The sequence below is a fragment of the Dipodomys ordii genome, unplaced genomic scaffold, assembly GCF_000151885.1.
Source record: "Dipodomys ordii isolate 6190 unplaced genomic scaffold, Dord_2.0 Scaffold49, whole genome shotgun sequence".
NCBI lineage: Eukaryota > Metazoa > Chordata > Mammalia > Rodentia > Heteromyidae > Dipodomys > Dipodomys ordii.
In genome coordinates, this window is record NW_012267265.1 from 1,659,164 (window position 1) to 1,682,786 (window position 23,623).

At 36.9% G+C, this 23,623-nt stretch overlaps 1 protein-coding gene across 1 annotated transcript in view; it reads left to right on the forward strand.

Moving 5' to 3' along the window:
- Positions 1-23,623, forward strand: part of Mob1b (MOB kinase activator 1B) — a 41,652-nt gene that overhangs the window by 10,111 nt on the left and 7,918 nt on the right. The window contains exons 2-5 of the mRNA XM_013020084.1: positions 4,737-4,903; positions 14,116-14,209; positions 17,025-17,158; positions 21,992-22,155. Coding sequence (XP_012875538.1) covers positions 4,737-4,903; positions 14,116-14,209; positions 17,025-17,158; positions 21,992-22,155 — 559 coding nt within the window. The remainder of the gene's footprint in view (positions 1-4,736; positions 4,904-14,115; positions 14,210-17,024; positions 17,159-21,991; positions 22,156-23,623) is intronic.

Genomic DNA, 23,623 nt, shown 5'->3' on the forward strand with positions numbered 1-23,623 from the left:
TTGGCTTAGCTCACTCAACATGATTTCTTCTAGCTCCAGCCATTTCCCAGGCTGGCTTTGAACCGTAATCCTCATATCTCAGCCTCCTGAGTAGCTAGGATTATAAGCATGAGCCGCCAGTGTCCCACTTTATGTTTTTTAATTTATTATTCAGTTGTGCAAAGAGGTTACAATTCCATAAGCCAAGTTATGAATCCAATGCATCTTGATCAATGTCATCTCTCCCATCATTCTCCTCTATTTTTAATTCTGCCATCCCTACCCTGAAGTTAAATAGTTTTAATTTTTACATAAGGTACATGGAATATAATGACTGCATTTGTTCATCTTTCCTCTCTGTATTTAAATGCCTCCTTTTTTGCCCTCCCCATCTAGGGCATATTTCTGCTTCCTAGTATTTATTTTGTTAAATAGTTGGTTGTTCAGAGGAGTTAAACCATTGGACTACTCCCCTAAGTATACCATCCTTGAGTCAGTTTGTTTGCATGTATATGCATAAAACCCTATGTATATTATCTTGTATGCATATATTTATAGAATTCATCTATGAATCCATTGGAACCTGGACTTTTCCTTGTTGGGAAAAGTCCTTTGATTTCACTGCTTGTTATGGGTCTGTTTGGGTGGTTTATTTATATTCTTGGTTTAGCTTTGGCAGCTTGCATGCCTCTAGGAATTTATCCGTTTCTTCTACATTTTATATCTTATTTGAGTATAGGTTTTTAGAGTAGTCCCTCATAATCTTTTGAATTTCTTGGATATTTATTGAGTTATTTTCTTTTTCATCTCTAATTTTGTTGATTTTGGGCTCTTTTTTTTTTTGGTCAAGTTTTTTTTGGTCAGTCTTATATATATATTTTTTTTAGCTTTTTGCCTTATTGACTTTGTATAGGGTTTTTATAGTCTCTAATTCATTTATTTCTGTCCTGTTTTTTTGTTTTTGGGTCCGGTCGTGGGGCCTGAACTCTGGGCTTGGGTGCTGTCCCTCAGCTCTTCAGCTCAAGGCTAGCGCTCTACCACTTGAGCCACAACACCACTTCCGGCTTTTTTCTTTTTTCTTATGTGGTGCTGAGGAATCGAACCCAGGGCCTCAGACATGCAAGGCAAGTGCTCTACCACTGAGCCACCTTCCCAGACCTCTGTCCTGTTTTTTATTCTCTCTCTCGATGTCTAGTAGTTTTGTTTTTTTTTTTCCTGTTTTTCTAGATGTTTTAGCAATATTGAATAAACACACAGAAAAGCAAGTGCAGTGACTTTGTTTTACCTTTTCCGAACAACTTCATGCTATCTCTGGAATTTAACTTTCTACACACTCATTGTATTAGTCTTTTGTATTTCAACACTTTAAGTGTGTTTGGATTCTTTTAGTTTATCTTATTGAACAAGTCTCTTGAAGCATTGTGACATGTTCTATTCTGTATAGGTTGCTTTTTGTTGTTGTTGGTGGTGGTTGTGGGGCTTGAACTCTGGGCCTGAGCACTTTCCCTCTTCAGCTCAAGGCTAGTGCTCTACCATTTGAGCTACAGGGCCACTTCCGGTTTTCTGATAGTTTATTGGAGATAAGGGTTTCACAGATTTTCCTGCCTGGGCTGGCTTTGATCCTCAGATCTCAGCCTCCTGAGTAGCTAGGATTACAGGCGTGAGCCACTGGAGCCTGGCTAGGTTGCTTTTTTTAGTTATTCTGTATAGCTGTCATTTTTGAAATTTTCCTTCCTTTTAATCTGGGGCTTTTGTTTTTAAAAATCTTGGGTTAGTTTCCTTATTTATTATTGATATATATTATTCTGCATGCTTATTAACCACTGTGCAAATGTCAGTATTTGCTCTGTGTATGTGTGTGCGGGGAGGTGCTGCTGTTTAGCTCATCAAAAAAAACTTCAAAGATCTATTCTTACCTATGCTTATGTTAGGTTCTGGAATTGTAGTGGTAACTTGTACACATTCTTTACTTTGAGAAATTGTATTTAAGTAATATCTAATTTACTTATACATAATACAATGTAGGTGCTGTATGAGTAGGTGTTATATTCAGATTGAAACAGTGGTAAGAATAAGTTTGTGTATATTGAGTATGGATGCAGTATTTCCTAAATATGGCCTTGTTTATGGTTGTTTGGGTAAATATCATCAGTTCTTGTTTGGGTTTAGCAGATGTTGAACCTGTAGAGATGGCTGGCTTTGTGCATATGTGTATCTATGTGCACTGGCTATACATATGTAAGCATTCAAAGTTTGAGCAAAACAAACCATACTGTTGTCTGGATACTTAGCTGTTCAAGCAGAATTCTGGGTTGATTTTTTTAATATATTTTTTTACTGTAAAGATACTGTACAGAGGGGTTACAGTTACATGAAAAGTAATGAGTACATTTCATATCGAGCATTTTTACCCCCTCCTTTGTTTTATCCCTACAGTCCCTTCTCTCCCTAACTCCTCCCCCCCCAAAGTGGTAAAGTTGATTTTCTTTTTTCAAATTTTTATTGTGATTAAGTGGTTACATAGTTTCCCAAATTTCACAGTCATTTTCAACATAGTGTCTTGTACATCTCATTGTTACAGTGGGTCAACCGGTATCCTTGTTTCCTTCTCCTCCCCAAATTAGAAAAATGTATATACAAAATGCTGGGCACTGACATCAAATACAGTGAAAACAGGGGTTATACCGTGGGGGGAGGAACATACAAAGAAACAGAAAAATCACATGGTACATTATAAATATGTTAGAAATAATAGCAAGCAAGAAAAATATTTGTGTACGTATCTTGGGGTTCATTACTTAACATCATTTTACATGGTCATATGTCCATAGCTTTTGACCTTTTCTACTTGTCCTAGACATGTACTAGTTATTGCAAATAAGGGAAACCATGGGACCTATGTTTCTTTGGGCCTGGCTTACTTCACTTCATATAATTTTTTCCAAGTCTTTCCATTTCCTAACAAATGGGGTGATGCCATTCTTTCTGATGGAGGCATACAATTCCATTGTACATATATACTACATTTTCTTGAGCCATTCATCTACTGAGGGGCATCTGAGTTGGTTCTATATCTTAGCTATGGTAAATAATGCTGCAATAAGCATAGTTGTGCTGGTAGCTTTAGTATGGCCTTGTTTGTGATCATTTGGGTAAATGTCCAAAAGTGGGATTGCTGGGTCATAGGAGAGCTCTATGTGGAGTCTTTTGAGGAACCTCCATACTGCTTTCCAAAGTGGTTGAACAAGTTTATACTCCCACCAACAATGCAGTAGTGTTCCTTTCTGGCCACATTCCCTCCAGCATCTGTTATTAGTGTTCTTGATTATAACCATTCTAACTGAGGTGAGGTGGAATCTCAATGTTGTTTTGATTTGCATTTCTTTCTTCTTCTTCTTCTTTTTTTTTTTTGTTGGTCATGGGGCTTGAAACTGGGCCTGGGCACTGTCTCTCAGCTCTTCAGCTCAAGGCTAGCACTCTACCACTTGAGCCACAGTGCCACTTCCAGTTTTCTGGTGGTTTATTGGAGGTAAGAGTCTCACAGACTTTACTGCCCGGGCTGGCTTTGAACTGTGATCCTCAGATTGCAACTTCCTGAGCAGCTAGGATTACAGGCATGAGCCACCGGTACATGGCTGATTTGCATTTCTTTTGTGGCCAGCAAAGTTGAGCATTTCTTCATGTGTCTATTGGTCATTCTTATATCCTCTTCAGAGAAGTCTCTCTGTTAAGTCTTTAAAATAATTTTTTTTAATGTGAAAATACTGTACAGAGGGGTTACATTACATGGGCAAGATCTCTGTTAAGTCTTTAGCCCACTTATTAGTGGGGCGATTGATGTTGGAAGATTTAACTTTTTTGAATTCTAAATATATTTTACATATGAGGCCCTTGTCCATTGTATGGCTAGTGAAGATCTCTCAATACTTGGGCTTTCTATTGATCTTGCTTGCTATGTCCTTTGCCATGTAGAAACTCTGCAGTTTCATGCAGTCCCATTTGTCCAACCTTTCTTTGATTTGTTGTGTTTCTGGGTTTTTGTTAAGAAAATTTCGGCCTGTGCCAAGGAGCCCTATTCATTCTCCTATTCATTCCTGTAATGTTTTCAGGGTGTCTGCTTTTACTTCAAGGTCTTTGATTCTGGGTTGATTTTTGATTAGAACACTTAATCTTTTCTTGCTCTAGAATTTTTATGTTCTATCTATATAAAAATTATATCTTCATACTGGCTTTTTGTTTTATTTCTTTTTGGTGCTGGAACTGGGGATGGAACTCAGGTCTTCAAACTGTTGCTTTGTGGCTAAAGGCTAGCACTTTTATCATTTCAGCTATACTTTCACTTCCTATATCTATGCTTATAAGAAGGTGACAAATTTATATTAGAATGAGAAAATAGTGATGAAAAAGGAATAAAGTGATTTTTTTGTAGATTACAATATATAATTCTAACTGATAAATTTGTTGTTAGGAACTGGATTAATTTTAGCTAAAATTTTTTTTCTTTGCGAGTTAAAATAGAGAATGTAGAGAAAGTTTGTAGGTATTTGGATTGAGAACATGATAGTTACATAACTTCTATTGCTAGGGTTTAATGCATTAATTTAGATTGAATGTTGGACAGCCAAAGGTTTACTTGCTCTTATTTTGTGGATGTTTAAGATCACTTCTATGTTATTTTATCCAGTAATATAGCGTAATAAATGCTATTGGTGGTTTTTCCTTAAATGTTTTTTTTTCTTCTCCTTTTGTTTTTATAGTGGCAGTCGCTCCTCTAAAACTTTCAAACCAAAGAAGAACATCCCAGAAGGTTCTCACCAGTATGAGCTCTTAAAACATGCAGAAGCCACACTTGGTAGTGGCAATCTCCGCATGGCAGTCATGCTTCCTGAGGGGGAAGATCTGAATGAATGGGTTGCAGTTAATAGTGAGTAGCTTTTCTGTTTCTCAGTAGACTGAATTAAGTTCCTTTACAATGAGGCTACTATTGTAAGGGGTGCTTTCTAAGAAATATATATATATATATATATATATATATATATATATATATATACACACACACACACACACACACACATATACATATACATATATATAATCTCTATATATTTTAGTCCTCATGATATTTATTTTCTGAATATGAAATTTTATGAAGTGCTGTTCTTATGAACAGTATTTATCTAATTATGTGTTTGGCATTCTATCTTTTCTACATGAATGATTTTATTTTATCTTTATAACTTTATGATGTAGGTACTATTATTATCACACTTTACTGTGTGATAAGGAAGATGAGACAGAAGATTAGTAACTTGCTACTTAAGTTATGTAGCTTTCAAATGGCGTAACTCAAATACAGCTATAAAAATTTTACAGTCTGTAACCATAATGCTAAACTGCTTCTCTAAGTAGCGTATTGTTACTTGTACAAATTCTTTTTCTTTTTTTCTCCAGCACTGGGGTTTGAACTTAGGGCTTTGCACTCTCATTGAGGTTTTTTCCCTCATAGCTAGTACTCTTATACTTGAACCAACACTACTTCTGGCTTTTTGTTGGTTATTTGGAGATAATATTTTATCAGAGTTGTTTGCCTAAGCTGGTTCCATACCTCAATCCTCAGGTCTTAGCTTACTGAGATGCTATTATAGGCATGAAGCACTGGCTTAAATTTCACTTATTTTTGGAAAAAAAAATCCAGTAGTGGTTTTTTAAAATGAAATTTGTCAAATATATATTCTTAACTCCAAGTGAAAAGTAAATATGTTTCTTGTGAGTTAAAGTAGAGAACCATGGGAAATAAAGGGTTCAAGTTTTCTTAGCATTAGTGAAAGAAATTAGTAGAATTTTATTAGTTTTATTTCGCTTTTGATTTGTTTTAAGAAGGTGTCTCACTGGTTTTCCTAAGTTGGGCTCAGATTTACAGATTCAAGTGATTCTCAACTTCTTGAATAGGTAGAAATATAGGTGATACAGATATATACTTCCACACTCAGCTGTTATAACTTTTTTTTTTTGGTGTTAAGATTAAAGATAGAATATTTATTTGTTTGATGGTTGTGGGGCTTGAACTCAATGTCTGGGCACTGTCCCTGAGCTTTTTTACTCAAGGCTAGCGTTCTACCACTTTGATCCACAGTGCCATTTTTCAATTTTCTGGTTGATAACTGTAGATTAGAGTCTCACAGACTCTACAGGTTGGGCTGGCTTTGAACCACTATCCTCAGGTCTTAGCCTCTTGATTACAGGATTACTAGGATTACAGGCATGACCCGGTAGTGCCCTGCAAAGATAGGGTTTTCTAATTGAAGAAAATGTATATGAATGGAGTAAAAGTTAAATAAGATTTAATTAAAAGCACACTCGAAATATCTAGGCTTTAATTAAGGAACATTAGACAGTATATTTGTTTATCTGTTTTGAGAAAGGGTCTTACTGTATTTCTCAGGCTGGCTTTTATCTTGCGATATAGCCGTGGCTAGCTTTGAACTCTTATCCTCCTGCTTCATCTTCCTAAGTGTTGTGATTACAGGCATGCACCACCATACCTAGCTTTTTATAACATTTGATGATATGTTATTATAATTTGAAATGTCATGTGTTTAGTAAATTGAGCTGCCACTCGCTTTTTATGAACCAGAAAGATTTTATTGATATATCTTAAAGCCTTATTGTAATAGCATTTGTTTAAGTGTTGTGTTATCATAATGTGGCTATCTTCCTGGACTAAGAGAGTTTAGTTACTGGAAAAAAAGTGATTTATTTGGGGGGGGATGGTGGGGGAGTGAGAGATGGGAAGGCATGGGAAGGGGAAACAAAGGAGGAGGCAACAATGCTTGATAAGAAATGTACTCATTATCTTGACCATTTAATTGTAACCCCTCTGTAGGGTATTTTCACAATTAAAAAAAAGGGGAGCTGGGAAGGTGGCTCAGTGGTAGAATGCTTGCCTTGCATGCATGAGGCCCTGGGTTCGATTCCTCACAACCAAAAAAAAAAAAGGGATTTATTTGCTTTTAATGAGACCCATCTTATTTATATGATGGTTCTATAATACTCAAATGTGTTTGAGTTTCCATAATGTGTGTAGATTCTTTTTTTGTATTTGTTTGTGTCTGTACCATTTGTTTACCAATAAAAATATAAGAATGACCGCATAGAACATCTGTATAGAAGATTGTCTTTTAACCATAAAAGCATATAATTATGTTTTTTTGTGAACATTCTTGATATTTATTTATTTTTTTAATATTTTTTATTGTAAAGATACTATACAGAGGGTTATAATAATTATGTTTTGTTTGTGTTTTCTTTCTGTTTTAATTGCCACAAGTATCTGTACTACTGAAATGCCTAGAACATTTTAACATTCTACAGTTTTATTCTATCTAGCTGGGTAAAACTTGACTTTGGACTGAAGTATTGGAGCTTGTACTTCTGAACATGTAATTTAGCTTTGAAAATAGAGCATTTGACTGAAATATGAAATTTGACTCTAAAATTTTCCATATGTATAGTAATCCTCCAAAATTACATTTGCTGAAGTGAATATGGTTTGAATCTAGTTAGATATTTCCACTCAGTGGCACTGATAAAGTAAAGCATTTTAGCTGTATTAAAAACTAACGGGAATTATCAACAAGATTGACATTTTAACGGCTTTAGTATATTTTCCCAATGTAGATAAATGGGAAAAGATGGGAAACAGTTGCCCAGTAGCCAGAAGAAACCAGCCCTTGATTTTGAGTGCTCTGCTAATGGAAAAAATAGAAAGCAATGTTTTTCTCTAAAAATCTAGACTATAAACATTTTAGGCTTTAGTTCCATAGGTACTCTGCCTTAATTATTCAGCAATGCTGCTTTAAGATAAAAGTCACCCAAATGTGTAACTAAATAAGCATGGTTATATTCTAGTAAAACTATTTACCAAACTAGGTGGCATGCAGCATTTGGCCTTTGACTATAGATTGTTAACCTCTGTTCTCAGGTGGGATAAAATAATAATAAATGTATAATTACATATTTAATAGAGAAAAATAGACTAATACATTTTGTAGAAAGCTGGTGCCAGTGGCTTGTACCTGCCATTCTAGCTTTCTCAGGAAGCTGAGATTTAAGGATTGGGGTTTGAAGATAGCCTGGTAGGAAAGCCTATATGAGATTCATATATAATTAACAACCAAAAAGCTGGATTTGGAGCTATGGCTCAAGTGACACACTAGCCTTGAGCGCTCAGACCCTGAGCTCAAGCCCCAGGAAAAGCACACACACACACTCACACTAACTATAGAACATAGAGGAAAAAAAAGAATTATAAGTAGGATAGATAGAAAATTGACCATAGCTGGGTGCTGGTGGCTCACATCTGTAATCTTGGCTACTCAGAAGGCTGAGATCTGAGGATCACAGTTCAAAGCCAGTCCAGGCAAGAAAGTCCGTGAGACTCCAGAAAACTGAAAGTGGTGTTGTGGCTCATGTGGTAGAGAGCTTGCCTTGAGGGAGCTGAGGGACAGCGCCCAGGCCCAGAGTTCAAGGCCCATGACCAACAAAAGAAAAAAAAAGAAAAGAAAAGAAAATATGACCATAGTAAGTAGAAATCCAGACAGAAATCGTATTAAATGTAAAGGACAAAAATGCTTCAGTAAAAAAACAGTAGTTTTGGCTGTGTTTCTGGGACCATGACTCAGTAGTAGAGCACTTGATTACTGAGTTTGATTCCTAGCACAGAGGTTGGGGGAGATGGTGGTACTGTCAGAATGGTTACAAATAAAAGCAAACCTGAGGTAGGCTGCTTCTAAGAGTTAGACTGTATACAGATTCAGAATGATTGAAACAAATTAAATACTGATCTTAATACTCCATGTATTCTTAAAAATACTGAGCATCATTTTAGGTAAAGCAGACTTTAAGGCAAAAACCATTAATAACACGAGAGATTTTAAAAATGGTAAATTACCTGGGAATGGTGATGCATACCTAGCTATTTTGGAGGTTGAAATTGGGAGGACTGTAGTTTAAGGCCACAATCTTGGATATAAAGTTAGCAAGTCAGTTTCTCAGTGAATATGCCCAACTATGCTGGCTAGTATCTATGATTCCACCTATTGTGTAAATGTACATAGGAAAATTGTGGTCTGAGGCCAGCCCCAACAAAAATGTAAGACTTTATCTGAAAGATAATTAAAGCAAAAAGCTGCTAGGGGCTTGGCTCAAGTAATAGAATGCCTGCCTAGAAAGTGCAAAGCCCTGAATTCAAAATTCAGTTACTAAATAAATGAATAATTAAGTTAGTTAATCTATTGATAATTAATTAGTTATAGAATGGTAAATGGAATCTCAGCTACTTGGGAAGTAGAGATAGGATTGCTCTCAGGCTGGCACAAACTAAAACCAAAAAGGACTAGAATTACTACAAATGGTAGATTACTTTGAAGCCCTGTTTGAGGCCCTAAGTTCAATACCTTAGTACTTGGAGTAAATGAGTGAATGAAATAATACACGGTTCAATACACATTGAATACATAAAATAATGGGTTCATATGCCTTTAATTATGTCTCAAAAATGTACTTAAGGTAGGCTGGGTGGTACATGCTTGTAATACCAGTATTTCAGAGGCTGTGGCAAGAGGATTGTGAGTCCATAGTAACAACCTGTGTCAAAAACAAAGCATAGCAAAGAAAACCAAAAGAAAGTGATTTAAGTTTGTTGATTAGGCTGAAAGAAGTAGACAAATCCACAGTGAAATGGGATGTTTTAACTTGTTTCAGGAACTAACAGAACATGTAGAAGAAGATAACCAAGGAGTTAGTTTGACATGGGAGCATATAACCCAAGTAACTCAGATCATACCTGGGCACATTTTCAAAAACTGCAATTATTCTCTGACTACATTGGAATTTAGCTAGAAACCAATAGCAAAAACCTAGCAAACTATATGTTTGGTAAGAGTACATCTTAATGAAAGATGGAATATATTATGAAATATGATAAAGATACTATATATAGTAACATGGATACTGCTAAAGCTGTGTAAAGCAGGAAATTTAGAATTTTTATTCTTATATATTTAAAAAGGTATTGGAAACTAATGAGATTAGAAAAATAATAGCAAAATACAAAGAAAAGTTAAAAAAATATTACCAGTAAATTAATTACCAGAAATTAATAGAATAGAAAACAAATACAGCAGGGTGCCAATGGTATACACTTGTAATCCTAGCTGCTTAGGAGGCTGAGATTTTAGGTTTGCAGTTTGAAGCCAGCAGGGCAGGAAAGTCTGTGAGATCATTATCTTCAATAAACTACAAAGAAAAAGCCAGAAGTGGCACTGTGCTCAAGTAGTAGACTGGCTTTGAGCACAAAGAGGCTCAGGGACAGTGCCCAGCCCCTGAGTTTAAGCCCGAGGATTGGCAAAAAAACAAACAACAACAAAAACCTAATAAAAGAAAAAGGCCAAAACTTAATTCTAATGAAGATTTTGAGTCCAGTGGATTTACAACCCCTGGTAAAACTGGTAGAGAAAAAAATAAGAAAGTACATGTAACCATTTATTAGGAATGAAAAAGTGGATATTAATAAAGACCTTAACATTAGAACTTAAAGGGAGGTACTGTGAACAGCTGACCCTAAATGAAAATTGTTAGTGAATAAAAAATTATAAAATTCAGTTTACCAAAGTTAACAATTAGAATTAAAAAATCTGAAGTCTTATCAATATCTTTTTTTTTTTGTCGGTCATGGGCTTGAACTCTGGACTTGGGCACTGTCCCTCAGCTCTTCAGCTCAAGGCGAGCACTCTACCACCTGAGCTACAGCGCCACTTCCGTTTTTTTTCTGGTGGTTTATTGGAGATAGGAGTGTCACGGTCTTTCCTGCCCGGGCTGGCTTTGAACCATGATCCTCAGATCTCAGCCTCCTGAGTAGCTAGGATTATAGGCATGAACCACCAGTGCCCAGCTTTTATTGATATTAAAAAAATGTTTTATATATATATATATATATATATATTCCCACAAAAAGAGATTTCTATTCAAGTTTTGTTTTTTGAAACAGACCCTTGAACTTAATGTGTATTCTCAGGTGACTGAACTCCCAGTCCTTTTTTCTCAGCCTCTTGAGTGCTGGGATTACAGATGTGCATCACCATTCCTGGCCCTCTACCAAACATTTTAGGAAGAAATAATACCAACCTTTGGCTCTTAAAGATAGTTGAAGAAATATTATTTATAACATTATAAGACATTAATTGGGAGGAAACTAGGTCCTTTAAACTATGGATTTGGGTGTAAAAATCTTACTAAAAATATCCTCAAATTTAGTTTAGCAATAATTCAAAAGTATGTCATATTACCATGACTAAATTGTTTATCCAGGAATAGAAAGTTTAGAAAAAAATTTTGTTTTTGTTTTTGTCGGTCGTGGGGCTTGAACTCTCGGCCTGGGCGTTGTCCCTCAGCTCTTCAACTCAAGGCGAGTGCTCTACCACTTGAGCTACAGCGCCACTAGAAAAAAAATTTAAACCATTTATTGGTTTTCAATAAAATTTGGTTTTCATCACATTAATGAAAAAGCAGTTGATAGTTAAATTTTTTGAGTTAATTTATTGTTATTACAGAGATGATGTACAGAGGGATTACAATTACATGAGTTGGGTAATGAGTACATTTCCTTTCACATAGTATCTTCTATTCCCTCATTCTCTCCCAGTCTCTTCCTCCCATCTCCACCCATGAGTTGTATAGTTCCCTTTCATAAATAGCCATTGAGCTCCACTGCGGCACTTTTTCCTTTGAAGAAGACAGAATCATCGAACACTTAAAAAAAAATGAAGTCTTTTGTTTCCATATTTTGGAATTTCAGTATGTACATTAATTTATATTAACTATTGCACCTTTATGTTTTTCTCATAAGAATATCCTCTTAGGAATGGGAAGGTGGCTCAGTGGTAAAGTGACATTCATAAGGCCTTGGGTTTGATTCCTCAGCACCACATAAGCAGAAAAAGCCGGAAGTGGCGCTATGGCTCAAGTGGGAGAGCATTAGTCTTGAACAGAGCTGAGGGACAGCACCCAGGCCCACAGTTCAAGCCCCATGACCGACAAGAAAAAAAAAAAAGAATATCCTCTTTGGTCTTACTGTGTATATCTAGAATCCTATATAATTTGTCACATACCAGGTACAGTTTAGATCTACCAGGTACAGTTTAGATCTATAAAGTTTAGTTTAAAAACCTATCAAGTAGGGGCTGGGAAGGTGGCTCAGTGGTAGAGTGCTTGCCTTGCATGCATGAGGCCCTGGGTTCGATTCCTCAGCACCACATAAGCAGAAAAAGCCAGAAGTGGGGCTGAGGCTCAAGTGGTAGAGCGCTAGCTAGCTTTGAGCTGAAGAGCTGAGGGACAGTGCCCAGGCCCAGAGTTCAGGCCCTCCGACTGACAAACAAAAAAACCTATCAAGTAATATATAAGAACTGTTGATAAAGCCTGTTTGTAAAAAATTATAATAAACACCCTAATTGTGAAATGCAGATACTTTTTCTTAGATTGGGAATGAGTCAGATTCCAACAGTGCCACTAGCAGAGTCAGTCAGTAAGGTAGTAATTGAATAAAAGATTGCATGGCTGCACAGGAACAGTGTTTTCCTTAGTGGCTACTGTGTGCATACTGAAAATCTGAAAGACCATGATGTTATTACTATATCATAGTTATTATTACTAACGAGTAAATTGTAAAAGGTTGTTTTGAGGCAAATGTAAAAATTATGAACAGTATCAAATATATAAAATGAGTCCCAGGAATAAATCTAATGAACCATATAAAAGCTATTCTTTTATAATTTGTGTGGTTTGTGCCCTTCTTAATACATCCTTGCTAAAGGCCATGGCCATATTTTCTCAGGCTCTTTTAGCTTTTATTGTTTTGTCTTTCACATTGAGAGGAACAATCCTTTTGGAATTACTTTATGGATATGCTGTGAATAAAGTCCTTTCTCCCCCCATTTTTCTTTCCCCTTCTTTTGGAAACCTGGTTTCACTGTGGCCGCTTAACTCTACAGCTCTTCTGCCTCAACTTCCCAGGTCTGTACTGCCACACGCTGGCGAGAGTCAAGATTTTTTGTTTTTTGTTTTTGGGTCCGTCGTGGGGCCTGAACTCTGGGCCTGGGCACTGTCCCTTAGCTCTTCAGCTCAAGGCTAGCATAGCACTCTACTGCTTGAGCCACAGGGCCACTTCTGATTTTTTCTGCTTATGTGGTGCTGAGGAATCAAACTCAGGGCCTCATGCATGCAAGGTAAGCACTCTTACCACTGAGCCACCTTCCCAGCCCCAAAGAGTCAAGTTTTAACTTAAAAACTTTCCATAGAGATAACCAATTGACCCAGAAATAGTTGTGGAAAGTCTGTCTTTATGCTACTGTTCCTTAGTAATGAGTTTGTTGTAAATCAAGTGTTTTATGTATATTTGAATCTGTTTTTGGTCTCTGTTTTGTTACCTTATTCTAACTAAGATCATCTTTTAATGTGCCTTAATCTTTTTTGTGTTTGCTGGTACAGGGGCTTGAACTCAGGGCCTTATGCTCTTGCTTATTAGCCTTTTCATACAAGGCTGATTCTCTGTCACTTGAGCCACATGGTTCACTTCCAATTTTTTGTTGGTTAATCGGAGATGAGAGTTTTGTACTTTTCTACCCCAGCTGACTTTAAACTGGGATCCAAAAATTTCAGCCTCTTGAGTAGCTGGATGGATTACAGAAGTGAGCCACCAGTGCCCAGCTCATAAATCTTATAAAACTTGTTTTATAAATCTTGATAACCATTTGTTTTCCTATAAGAATCTGTTAGTCTTGACTCTACATTTTCAAATAAATTTCAGCCTCTTGGAGTTCTATAGAATGACATTCCACTGTGATTTGAATTTGCAGTTCCATGATTACCAAAATCTTTCCAAATGATTTTTTGACTATCTAGAAATTTGTGAGTGACACTTCAAACTGTCACATTTGCTGGTATGTTTTCCTTTTCTTACTTATCTTCAGAATTCTTTATATATTCCAGATAGAAGTTTTTTGTTGTTTATATGTATTACAAATAGTTTAAAAATTAGGTTTAACCATTCTATTTCACTTACAACTGATATTTGCTTTGCAGCTGTAGATTTCTTCAATCAGATCAACATGCTTTATGGAACCATTACAGACTTCTGTACAGAAGAGAGTTGTCCGGTGATGTCAGCTGGACCAAAGTAAGACATGGTTAAAGATCAGTTCTTTCTCTTTCTCAGCTCACTTTTATTCTTACTATTAATAGCAATAATACCTACTATTTATTTGGTGATACCTAACCTAAACATAAGCCCTCTCATGCATTATATATTTAATATAATTATATAATTTATATAATTATGAATTATACATATATGTAATCTTATGCATTATATACTTTACATTTATTTATTTTACCAAATAATAACCACAAAAATATTGCCTCATCCACTATAATATACGTAAAGAATTCAGTCAATAGATGAATCAGAGGGCTTTTAAGAGAGGTAGAACAGCTCAGGAAGGGTACGGTGATATCACATAAGGAGGTAAGGTAGTGAAAGGCATTAGTACAATCATGATGCTGTTACACTGTCAATCTTCATTTCTTCCTACAGAAAGCTGCAGAGGTTTTCAAAGTGCTGGACTTCTCAACCCCTTCCTTCCTTATAGGCCTCTTCTGTTAAGAGTTGTTGAGTTTTTCACCTGTTAAGGGTCTGTTTACTTGGTGAACTGTGGATTTTGTAGTTGGCAGGTGTCTGTTTTGGCCTCTTCTCAGTGTGTTTGAGTTTACATGATTAGGTAGCTCTTTGTTTTAAACATGGTGGTTCAGAGACCCAGGTGTTTCCTCCTTTCATTGAAGAATAAATTTCTGTTACTTGTTATTTTGAAAAGTTTTTTTTTTTTTTTCCTGATCATGGGGCCTGAACTCTGGGCCTGGGTGCTGTCCCTCAGCTCTTCAGCTCAAGGCTAGTGCTCTACCACTTGAGCCACAGGGCCACTTCCAGCTTTTTCTGCTTATGTGGTGCTGAGGAATAGAACCAGGGCCTCATGCATGCAAGGCAAGCACTCTACCACTGAGCCACCTTCCCAGTCCCTCTGAAGATATTTTATACAATATTATACAACATCTTTAATGCCCCTAACAATCTGACTATGTCCTATCACATGAGGTCAAGTGCGTAATTTTCTACTTGTGTCATCTTGTTTGTACTTGAAAGATTGATGGTTTGGGACATTTCTAATTTCAGGTTATGTATGTACAACCTGTATTTAGCCTCTTGAAAAGTAGTGCTGAAAGATGACTTACAGGAGTTGGTTCTCAATTACGTTTACTATTATTAATAAGGAAATGGTAAATATTTTGGAGTTGTAATTTACAAGTTCATACCCTGGTGACAGAACTAAATGTCAAGGAGAATAGCTTGTCAAAAGTGTAATAAAAAGCTATAGCTAGTGCAGGAGATTTATGCTTGTAATTCTGGCTACTCTGGAGACAGATGTAAGTATGGTGATATCCAAGCAACTTACTAAGTATCTTATCTCCAAGTAACTACCAAAAATCCAGAAGTGGAGTTCTGGCTCAACTAGTAGAGTGCTAGCCTTGAGCACAAAAGTACAGGGGCAGTGCCTAGGCCCTAGGATCTCCCCCCACTCCCCCCAAAAAATGGTTTAATAAAAAACTAAAATGGAGGAATTAGGGGTAAGGTGTATGTGGTATTTTTGTCTAGGAAGTGTGAAGCCCCGAGTTAAAAGCCCAGTACTTTTCCTCCTCTCCCTGCCAAAACCCAAAACAAACAAATGGGAAAAATAAAGTGAAATGAAGGTCATCTTCAATATAAACTACAGAAGAAAAAAGATTGGGGAATCATTGTAAATTCAAAGTATAATCAGTGTTTATTTGTAAATCAGTATTTATTTATAGACCAATATTAATGAATTTTAAATTATCATTGTGGAATGTTCAATGTAGAACTTATGCATTGTAGAATGTTCAGTGTGTAAGTAGTTACAATTAAAAAGTATTTTCACTTATTCTCTTTCATGGTAATTTTTATGTTTTCAAATACCATACAATCAGTACTCTGCCGTACTGCCCTCTCCTTTGTAAGGCTCACTGACATGTCATTCAGTCAGTATAAAAACTCTGGAGATAGAAAACAGTTGATTCAGTGAATGAAGCAGTAGAGGGACATTGGAGAACCTAAAAATCAGTTTGATTTCTATAGTTCAGAGTTTCAGCTATATGTTGATTCTTTATTTTAAAATTTAGTGTTTATGTGTGGGGGAGAGAGAAAGAGAGAGAGGAGACAGACAGGCCAATTCTATTAGGTTTTTACTATACATTTGCTATTTATAGGTTTTGCCTTTCTGTTACTGGTGAAAGTGGGGAAAGTGTCTTTCATTTTGGTGTTTTGCACACCTTCCTGTTCTTCACATTTTATTTCTCACATGAGGGCTTCAAGTGATTATTAAGTCAAAAGATAATGTTCATGAGCATCTTTGAGTTGCTAGTTTTATTTAAAGGCTTATTTAGCTCCTTTGCTACATGTACTTAAATATTAGGTAATTTTTGTTTTTCATTAATCTTACTTTGAAGTTTCTGTATCATTCTTTAGTCTTAACTCAAAATTTAAAGACTTCAAGTTAAAGAGAACTGTATAAGGAGAAATGCAATGTAAAGAAGAAGAATAACCATAAGGTTCAAAGATAGCTATCACAGAACTAGGAAGTAAATTAAGTTTTCTACTTCAGCTGCATGTGATTCTGCTGTATATGAGGGAAAGCTACTTACTCAGACACATGAGACAAGCAGCTGAACACAAAAGATGAATTTTGTGACAAATGCAAAACAATCCATTGGCAATTAAAATTTTTTCTTTATTTGGAGGAACAGACTGTTTAACAAATGTTTTGATACTTTCATAATATACGCACATTTATATTATAAAAAGTATGTACACTATTTAAAGGTATAGACTGATATTTGGTATATTTTCTGTTTTTACATTGCAGATATGAGTATCATTGGGCAGATGGAACAAACATAAAGAAACCTATTAAGTGCTCTGCACCAAAATACATTGACTACTTGATGACCTGGGTTCAGGACCAGTTAGATGATGAGACATTATTTCCATCAAAAATTGGTATAATTATTTTATATAGTTGCGATCCCTCATGGTTTGTTTAATTTTATGTTTCTAGAATTGTCCTTGATTTTCCCATCCAATCCAGTTGGAGAGTTCTATAGGACAGGTTGATGTACATGTATGTTACACAGTCCCAAGAAGTATAGTTTTCTCAACTAATTGTAAAACAAGAACTTACCTTGTGTAAGTTGATTTTTTAAACAGTATTTTTAAATATTTCTTAGTTGAAAGATTATGTTTATTAGAAAATAAAGTGATCTGCCTCTCAACTTTTTGAAGTTTTTGATGTTATTCCAGATTAAAATATTATTGAACTTGCTTTTATTCAAAAGGACCTTTTTGTTTGTTTTTGTCTTGTTTAAAAAGCACTGTGAAGACCCAGTTAACCCTTTCTGTAGAAGGTTGCAATTAGAAGCTTTTTTCTTCCAGGAACCACACCAATTGAAATATTTCTAATCTCATATACTTAAGAGTACTCTATTTTTTTCATACCAGGCATATCATGGACATAAAAGAAGCCTCTTTGATATTTTGAATGAGAAGATACAGGATGAGCCATAATATCTAGATTCTGTAATAGAAAAGATGTATAGTAGACAGATACTAGCATCTTTCATAGTCTTACTTCTTACCTGGGGATAGTTTGTACAGATTGTATTAGTTATACATTATATTTATGGCAAAGAGGGAGTTTGATTTTAGGACCCACAGTGTGAATCTTAAAGATTTTTAAAGCTATCCTGTGACCATGTAAGATGACACTAAGCAAAATGAACTCCCAGGTCATAGACACAAGAGGTTTTTCTTGAGCCGGGTGCCGATGACTCATACCTGTAATTCTAGCTACTCAGGAGGCTTAGCTTTGAGGATTGAGGTTCAAAGCCAGCCTGGGCAGGAAAGTCCATGAGACTCTTATCTCCAGTTAACCACCAGAAAACCAGAAGTAGTGCTGTGGCTCAAGTAGTAGAGTGCTAGTCTTGAGCTGAAGAGCAAGGGAGCCCAAGCCCAGAGAGTTCAAGCCCCATAACGAACACAAAACAAAGAGGTTTTTCTTTGTTGTTGTAGTTTTTAATGTTCTGTGTGAGTTTTGTTTCTTTTGTATGTTCTTCCTCCTGTGGTATATCCCCTGTTGTCACTGTATTTGATTTTGGTACTCTGGTATTATATATGTTTATTTGAATTAGGGAAGGGAAGGGGAACAACAGTTTGGTGAGATAAAGAACCAATGCAATAGCGGTGCACACAAGACAATATGTTGGAAATTATCTGTACAACCTGGGATAGGGAGGAGGTGGGGAAAAAGCAGGAGAGAAATGAGGGAAGAGGTAACAAGTTTGACAAGAAATGTACTTACATATAGTTACTTATGTTACTGTAACCCTTCTGTACATTTTTTTTTTTTTTTGCTAGTCCTTGAACTCAGGGTCTGGGAGCTGTCCTTAGGCTTCTTTTGCTCTACCACTTGAGCCATAGCGCCACTTCTGGCCTTTTCTGTTTATGTGGTACTGAGGAATTAAACCCAGGGCTTCATGCTTACTAGGCAAGCACTGTATCACCACACCACATTTCCAGCCCTTTTTTCAGTCTTTTTACAGCTATATTTTCTTTAAAAAGTTAGGTGCTTACTCTTATAAATTGTTGGAATAAGTTCCTGACTACATTTTTTTTTTTTTGGGTCCGGTCATGGGGCCTGAACTCTAGGCCTGGACGCTGTCCCTCAGCTCTTCAGCTCAAGGCTAGCGCTCTACCACTTGAGCCACAGCGCCACTTCCGGCTTTCTTTTTGCTTATGTGGTGCTGGGGAATCGAACCCAGGGCCTCTGGTATGCAAGGCATGCGCTCTACCACTGAGCCACCTTCCCAGCCCCCCTGACTACATTTTATACTTTCAGTTTAAAAGAAGGATGTGCAGGGTGCTGGTGGCTCACTCCTGTAATCCTAGCTATTCAGGAGGCTGAGATCTGAGGATCACGGTTGAAAGCCAGCCGTGAGACTCTTATCTCCCATTAACCACTAGAAACCTGGAAGTGGCGTTGTGGCTCAAGTGGTAGAATGCTCACCTTGAGCTGAAGAGCTGAAGGATAGCGCCCAAGCCCAGAGTTTAAGCCCCACGACTGACAAGAAAAAAAAAAAAAAGGATGTTTTAGAGAAGATAGTATAAGTAGTTACTGTTATGCAGTGTCAATGTGGTAACCACTTTGAAGCTTTAAAAAACTATCTTTTGAACCTGTATTACTTATACTATATTACTTACATCACAATAATTTTTGCATTGTCTCATTTATTTTTATTTGGTATTGTGGTGCTCTACCACTTAAGACATGCCCACATCTTTTTTTGCTTTTTAGTTACTTTTTGCCTTGCCTCGCCTTAGACTACAGTCCCTGTTTGGAGCCTGAAACCCTGGGTTTTGCATTTGACAGGCAAGTTGTCTACCTCAGAACTCTTTTTCCAGCCCTTAGTTATAGCCCTGAGCTATACTATAGCTCAGGTTGTTTTGTATCTTCTGACCTCTAATTTTAGCCTCCAAAGTGTTGGGATTACCCACCAGGCCCAATTCAGGATTCCCTCCTTTTTTTTTTTTTTTTTTCTTTCTCCTTCCCCCCTGCCTGTCCTGGGCTTGAACTCAGGGCCTGGGTACTGCCCTTTTGCTCAAGGCTAGCACTTTACCACTTGAGCCACAGTTCCACTTCAGCTTCTTCTATTTATGTGGTACTAAGGAATTGATCCCAGAGCTTCATGCATGCTAGGCAAGCACTATACCACTAAGCCACATTCCCAGCCTGATTCCCTCCTTCTTAAGATTGAATAATAATTGTGTCTGTGTGTGTGTACCTTATCATATATTTCTTCTTTTTGTGTTACTGGAGTTTGAACTCAGGGCTTGCTAATTAGATGTTCTATTGCTGAATCTTTTTTTTTTGTCAGTCATAGGGCTTGAACTCTGGGCTTGAGCGCTGTTACTGCACTCTTCAGCTCAAGGCAAGCGCTCTGCCGCTTGAGCCACAGTGTCACTTCTGATTTTCTAGTGGTTTATTGGAGATAAGAGTCTCACGGACTTTCCTGCCCTGGCTGGCTTTGAACCTCGATCCTCAGATCTCAGCCTCCTGAGTAGCTAGGATTACAGGCGTGAGCCGCCGGTGCCTCCCACTTTTTTTGAGATAGAGTCTCATGTTCTTTCAGCAACTGAGATTTACCTGTTTTAGGCTTCCTAACGTAGATGGTTCTAAAGTGTCTCTTGAACTTTTCTGCCCAAGATGGCTGGGTATGAACTATGATCCTCCATATCTCAGCCTCCTAAGTGAGCCACTGATATGTGGCTCATCTTCTGCAATTTTAAAATTAATGTATCTTTTGACAGATCCTTACTTTGTTTCCATGTCTTGGCTCTGGTGAATAATACTGGAATAAACATGGAAATTATGTTGTTTTTATGATGTGCTTTTCTTTTTACTCATTTTTACACTATTTTAAAAATAAATTGTATATTTTTTAATGTATTATTAATAGTACAAGGGAGTTTTATTGTGATAATTTTGTAGATGCATACACTCCCCTTTATTATATTCCCTTAATTTACCTTGTTTGTTTTTTAGGTTGGTCATGGGCTTGAACTCAGGGCTGGGCGCTGTCTCTGAGCTCTAGTGCTCATATCACTTTGAGCCCAGCTCCACTTCCAGTGTTTTGGTGGTTAATTGGAGATAAAGAGTCTTGTGGATTTTCCTGCCCTGGGCTGATTTTGCACCATGATCTCAGATCTCATCCTGAATAGCTAGGATTATAATGTGAGCTACTAGTGCCTGGCCCTTGGGGATTTATTTCTTTTGAATGTATACTCAAACATACTGTTTTCCTTAAGAGCCATACTAGTCAATATAACCATCAACAGTGTCTAAGGGTTCCATTTTTCTTCTTAAAGATTTTCTATTTTTCTAGTTTTATATTTGGTTAAGGTTGTAAAAGTGCTGTAGTACAGAAAACAAGGAATTTTTTGATGAGCTAATTTCTGGATGAATAAGGCCTACAGTCATCTGGAATAGGAAAAAGTATAAGATACATTACTGACATTTAAAACAGAACTGAGTACTTAATACTTCACTACCATTTTAGGTATTTGTTTAATTTTAGTAAAGTGGTGGTATATTGGAGATATAACAGGTTACAATGAAATTTTCTTTTTCTTCTTCTTTTTTTTTGGGGGGGGGGTCCGGTCGTGGGGCCTGAACTCTGGGCCTGGGTGCTGTCCCTCAGCTCTTCAGCTCAAGGCTAGCGCTCTACCACTTGAGCCACAGCACCACTTCCGGCTTTTTTCTTTTTGCTTATGTGGTGCTGAGGAATCGAACCCAGGGCCTCGAGCATGCAAGACAAGCGCTCTACCACTGAGCCACCTTCCCAGCCCAATGAAATATTCTTATTCCATAGAAACTAGGGTTTATTTTCATTCATGATATATTGAGAACTTCTGAATAGCATAATAGACAATATAAAATGGTAATTCATAAATGCTGCTACTTTTAATTTTTTTTTTTTGGGTCCGGTTGTGGGGCCTGAACTCTGGGCCTGGGCGCTGTCCCTCAGCTCTTCAGCTCAAGGTGAGTGCTCTACCACTTGAGCCACAGTGCCACTTCTGGCTTTTTGCTTATGTGGTGCTGAGGAATCGAACCCAAGGCCTCAGGCATGCAAGGCAAGCACTCTACCACTGAGCCACCTTCCCAGCCCCAAATGCTGCTACTTTTTAACCTTGTCTGGATAATTAATGTTGGTATTTGCTGACAAAATCATGCTACCTTGTTCTCTTACTAACAGAAGGGGTTGTTTTTCTCTTTCCTAGGTGTTCCATTCCCAAAGAACTTCATGTCTGTGGCAAAAACTATTCTTAAACGTCTTTTTAGGGTTTATGCTCACATTTATCATCAACATTTTGATCCTGTGATCCAGCTTCAGGAGGAAGCACATCTCAACACATCTTTTAAGCACTTTATTTTTTTCGTACAGGTAAGTTGAATTAAGAGGCCTTTGCTGTATACTATAAGCATTTGTTTTGTGAGTACTGTGATGAATACTGTGATGATGCTGTGATGGTCAGGATAGAATTTGCCTTATCCCTTAAGTCTGCCTCCTGTTCTCCCTTTTCTTTTCTTTTTTTTTTTTATTGTAAAGATACTATACAGAGGGTTACAGTTACATGAGTGAGGTAATGAGTACACTTCCTCTTGAACATTGTTAGCCCCTCCATTGTTTTCCCCCTACCATCCCCTCCCTCCCTCCCTTCCCCAAAGTTCTTTTTTTTTTTTTTGATTGTGATTAAGTGATTACATAATTTCTAAGTCACAAGTTCATTCTAACTTTCCTAGAGCAAATTGTCTATCACAGTCTGTAATATATAGCAGTGTTCACATGTTATATACCATATTTGTGATCAGCAGTGTGGGGATATTTAGTAGTGGTTCAACCAGATGAGCAGGAGTTCTTTGTTTCTTAAGTCCTGTTAGTTTTGTCGTATCACCTAACATTTTGGATTTAGCATCCACTTCTGTTCTCCCTTTGCTATGAAGATAATGATTATCTTTTTCTTCTGAATTTCATTACTCTCCAAGTCATAGCAAGCAAACCTAAAATGTATCTGAGAGGCCTTGCCTTGAATTTGTTTCATGTCATATCCCATATGGAGGGGCTAAATAAGGAACCTGACTAGTTGGTCAGCTCTATTGATGAACTTAGTGTCTTGTTAGCAGTCTTTTCATTCCCCTTAACCCTTATTTTTGTCTACACTGGATTTTTTTTTTTAATTTGGCCTTGTGTTTATTGAGTTTTTAAATAAATTTTTTTTGGGGGGTCTGGTTGTGGGGCCTTGAACTCTGGGCCTGGGCGCTGTCCCTCAGCTCTTCAGCTCAAGGCTAGCACTCTACCACTTGAGCCACAGTGCCACTTCTGGCTTTTTTCTTTCTGCTTATGTAGTGCTGAGGAATCAAACCCAGGGCCTCATGCATGCAAGGCAACAGTGTCACCTCTTCTCTCCTTTTCCCTCCTTTTTTCCTCCTGACCCCCCCCCCCTTCCTCACAAGTTATATAGCTCATTTTCAAGATAGGATCTAATGAATATCACTGCTGCATTTTTTTCATCATTTGTCCCATCATTTCTGTGCTCTCCATTACCATCTCCCAAACAGATAAACTTACATACAATACAAAGGGTACAGAAATCAGAAACAGTGACAAAAAAGGGGGAAAAAAAGCAAATAACAGAAAACCTTGTTTCCATTTCTTGGAGTTCATTTTGACAAATCTCATTTTATAGATCATATGCACATAGCTTTTGAGCCTTTGTAATCCTCTCCTAAGAATATCCTCCTTTGGTCTTGATGTGTGAATGTTTAATTAATTGATCATGTTCAAGTGTAAATTAAAAATTTTTTAATTGAGATTAAGTGATTACATAAATTTCACTGTATTATGGGATAGT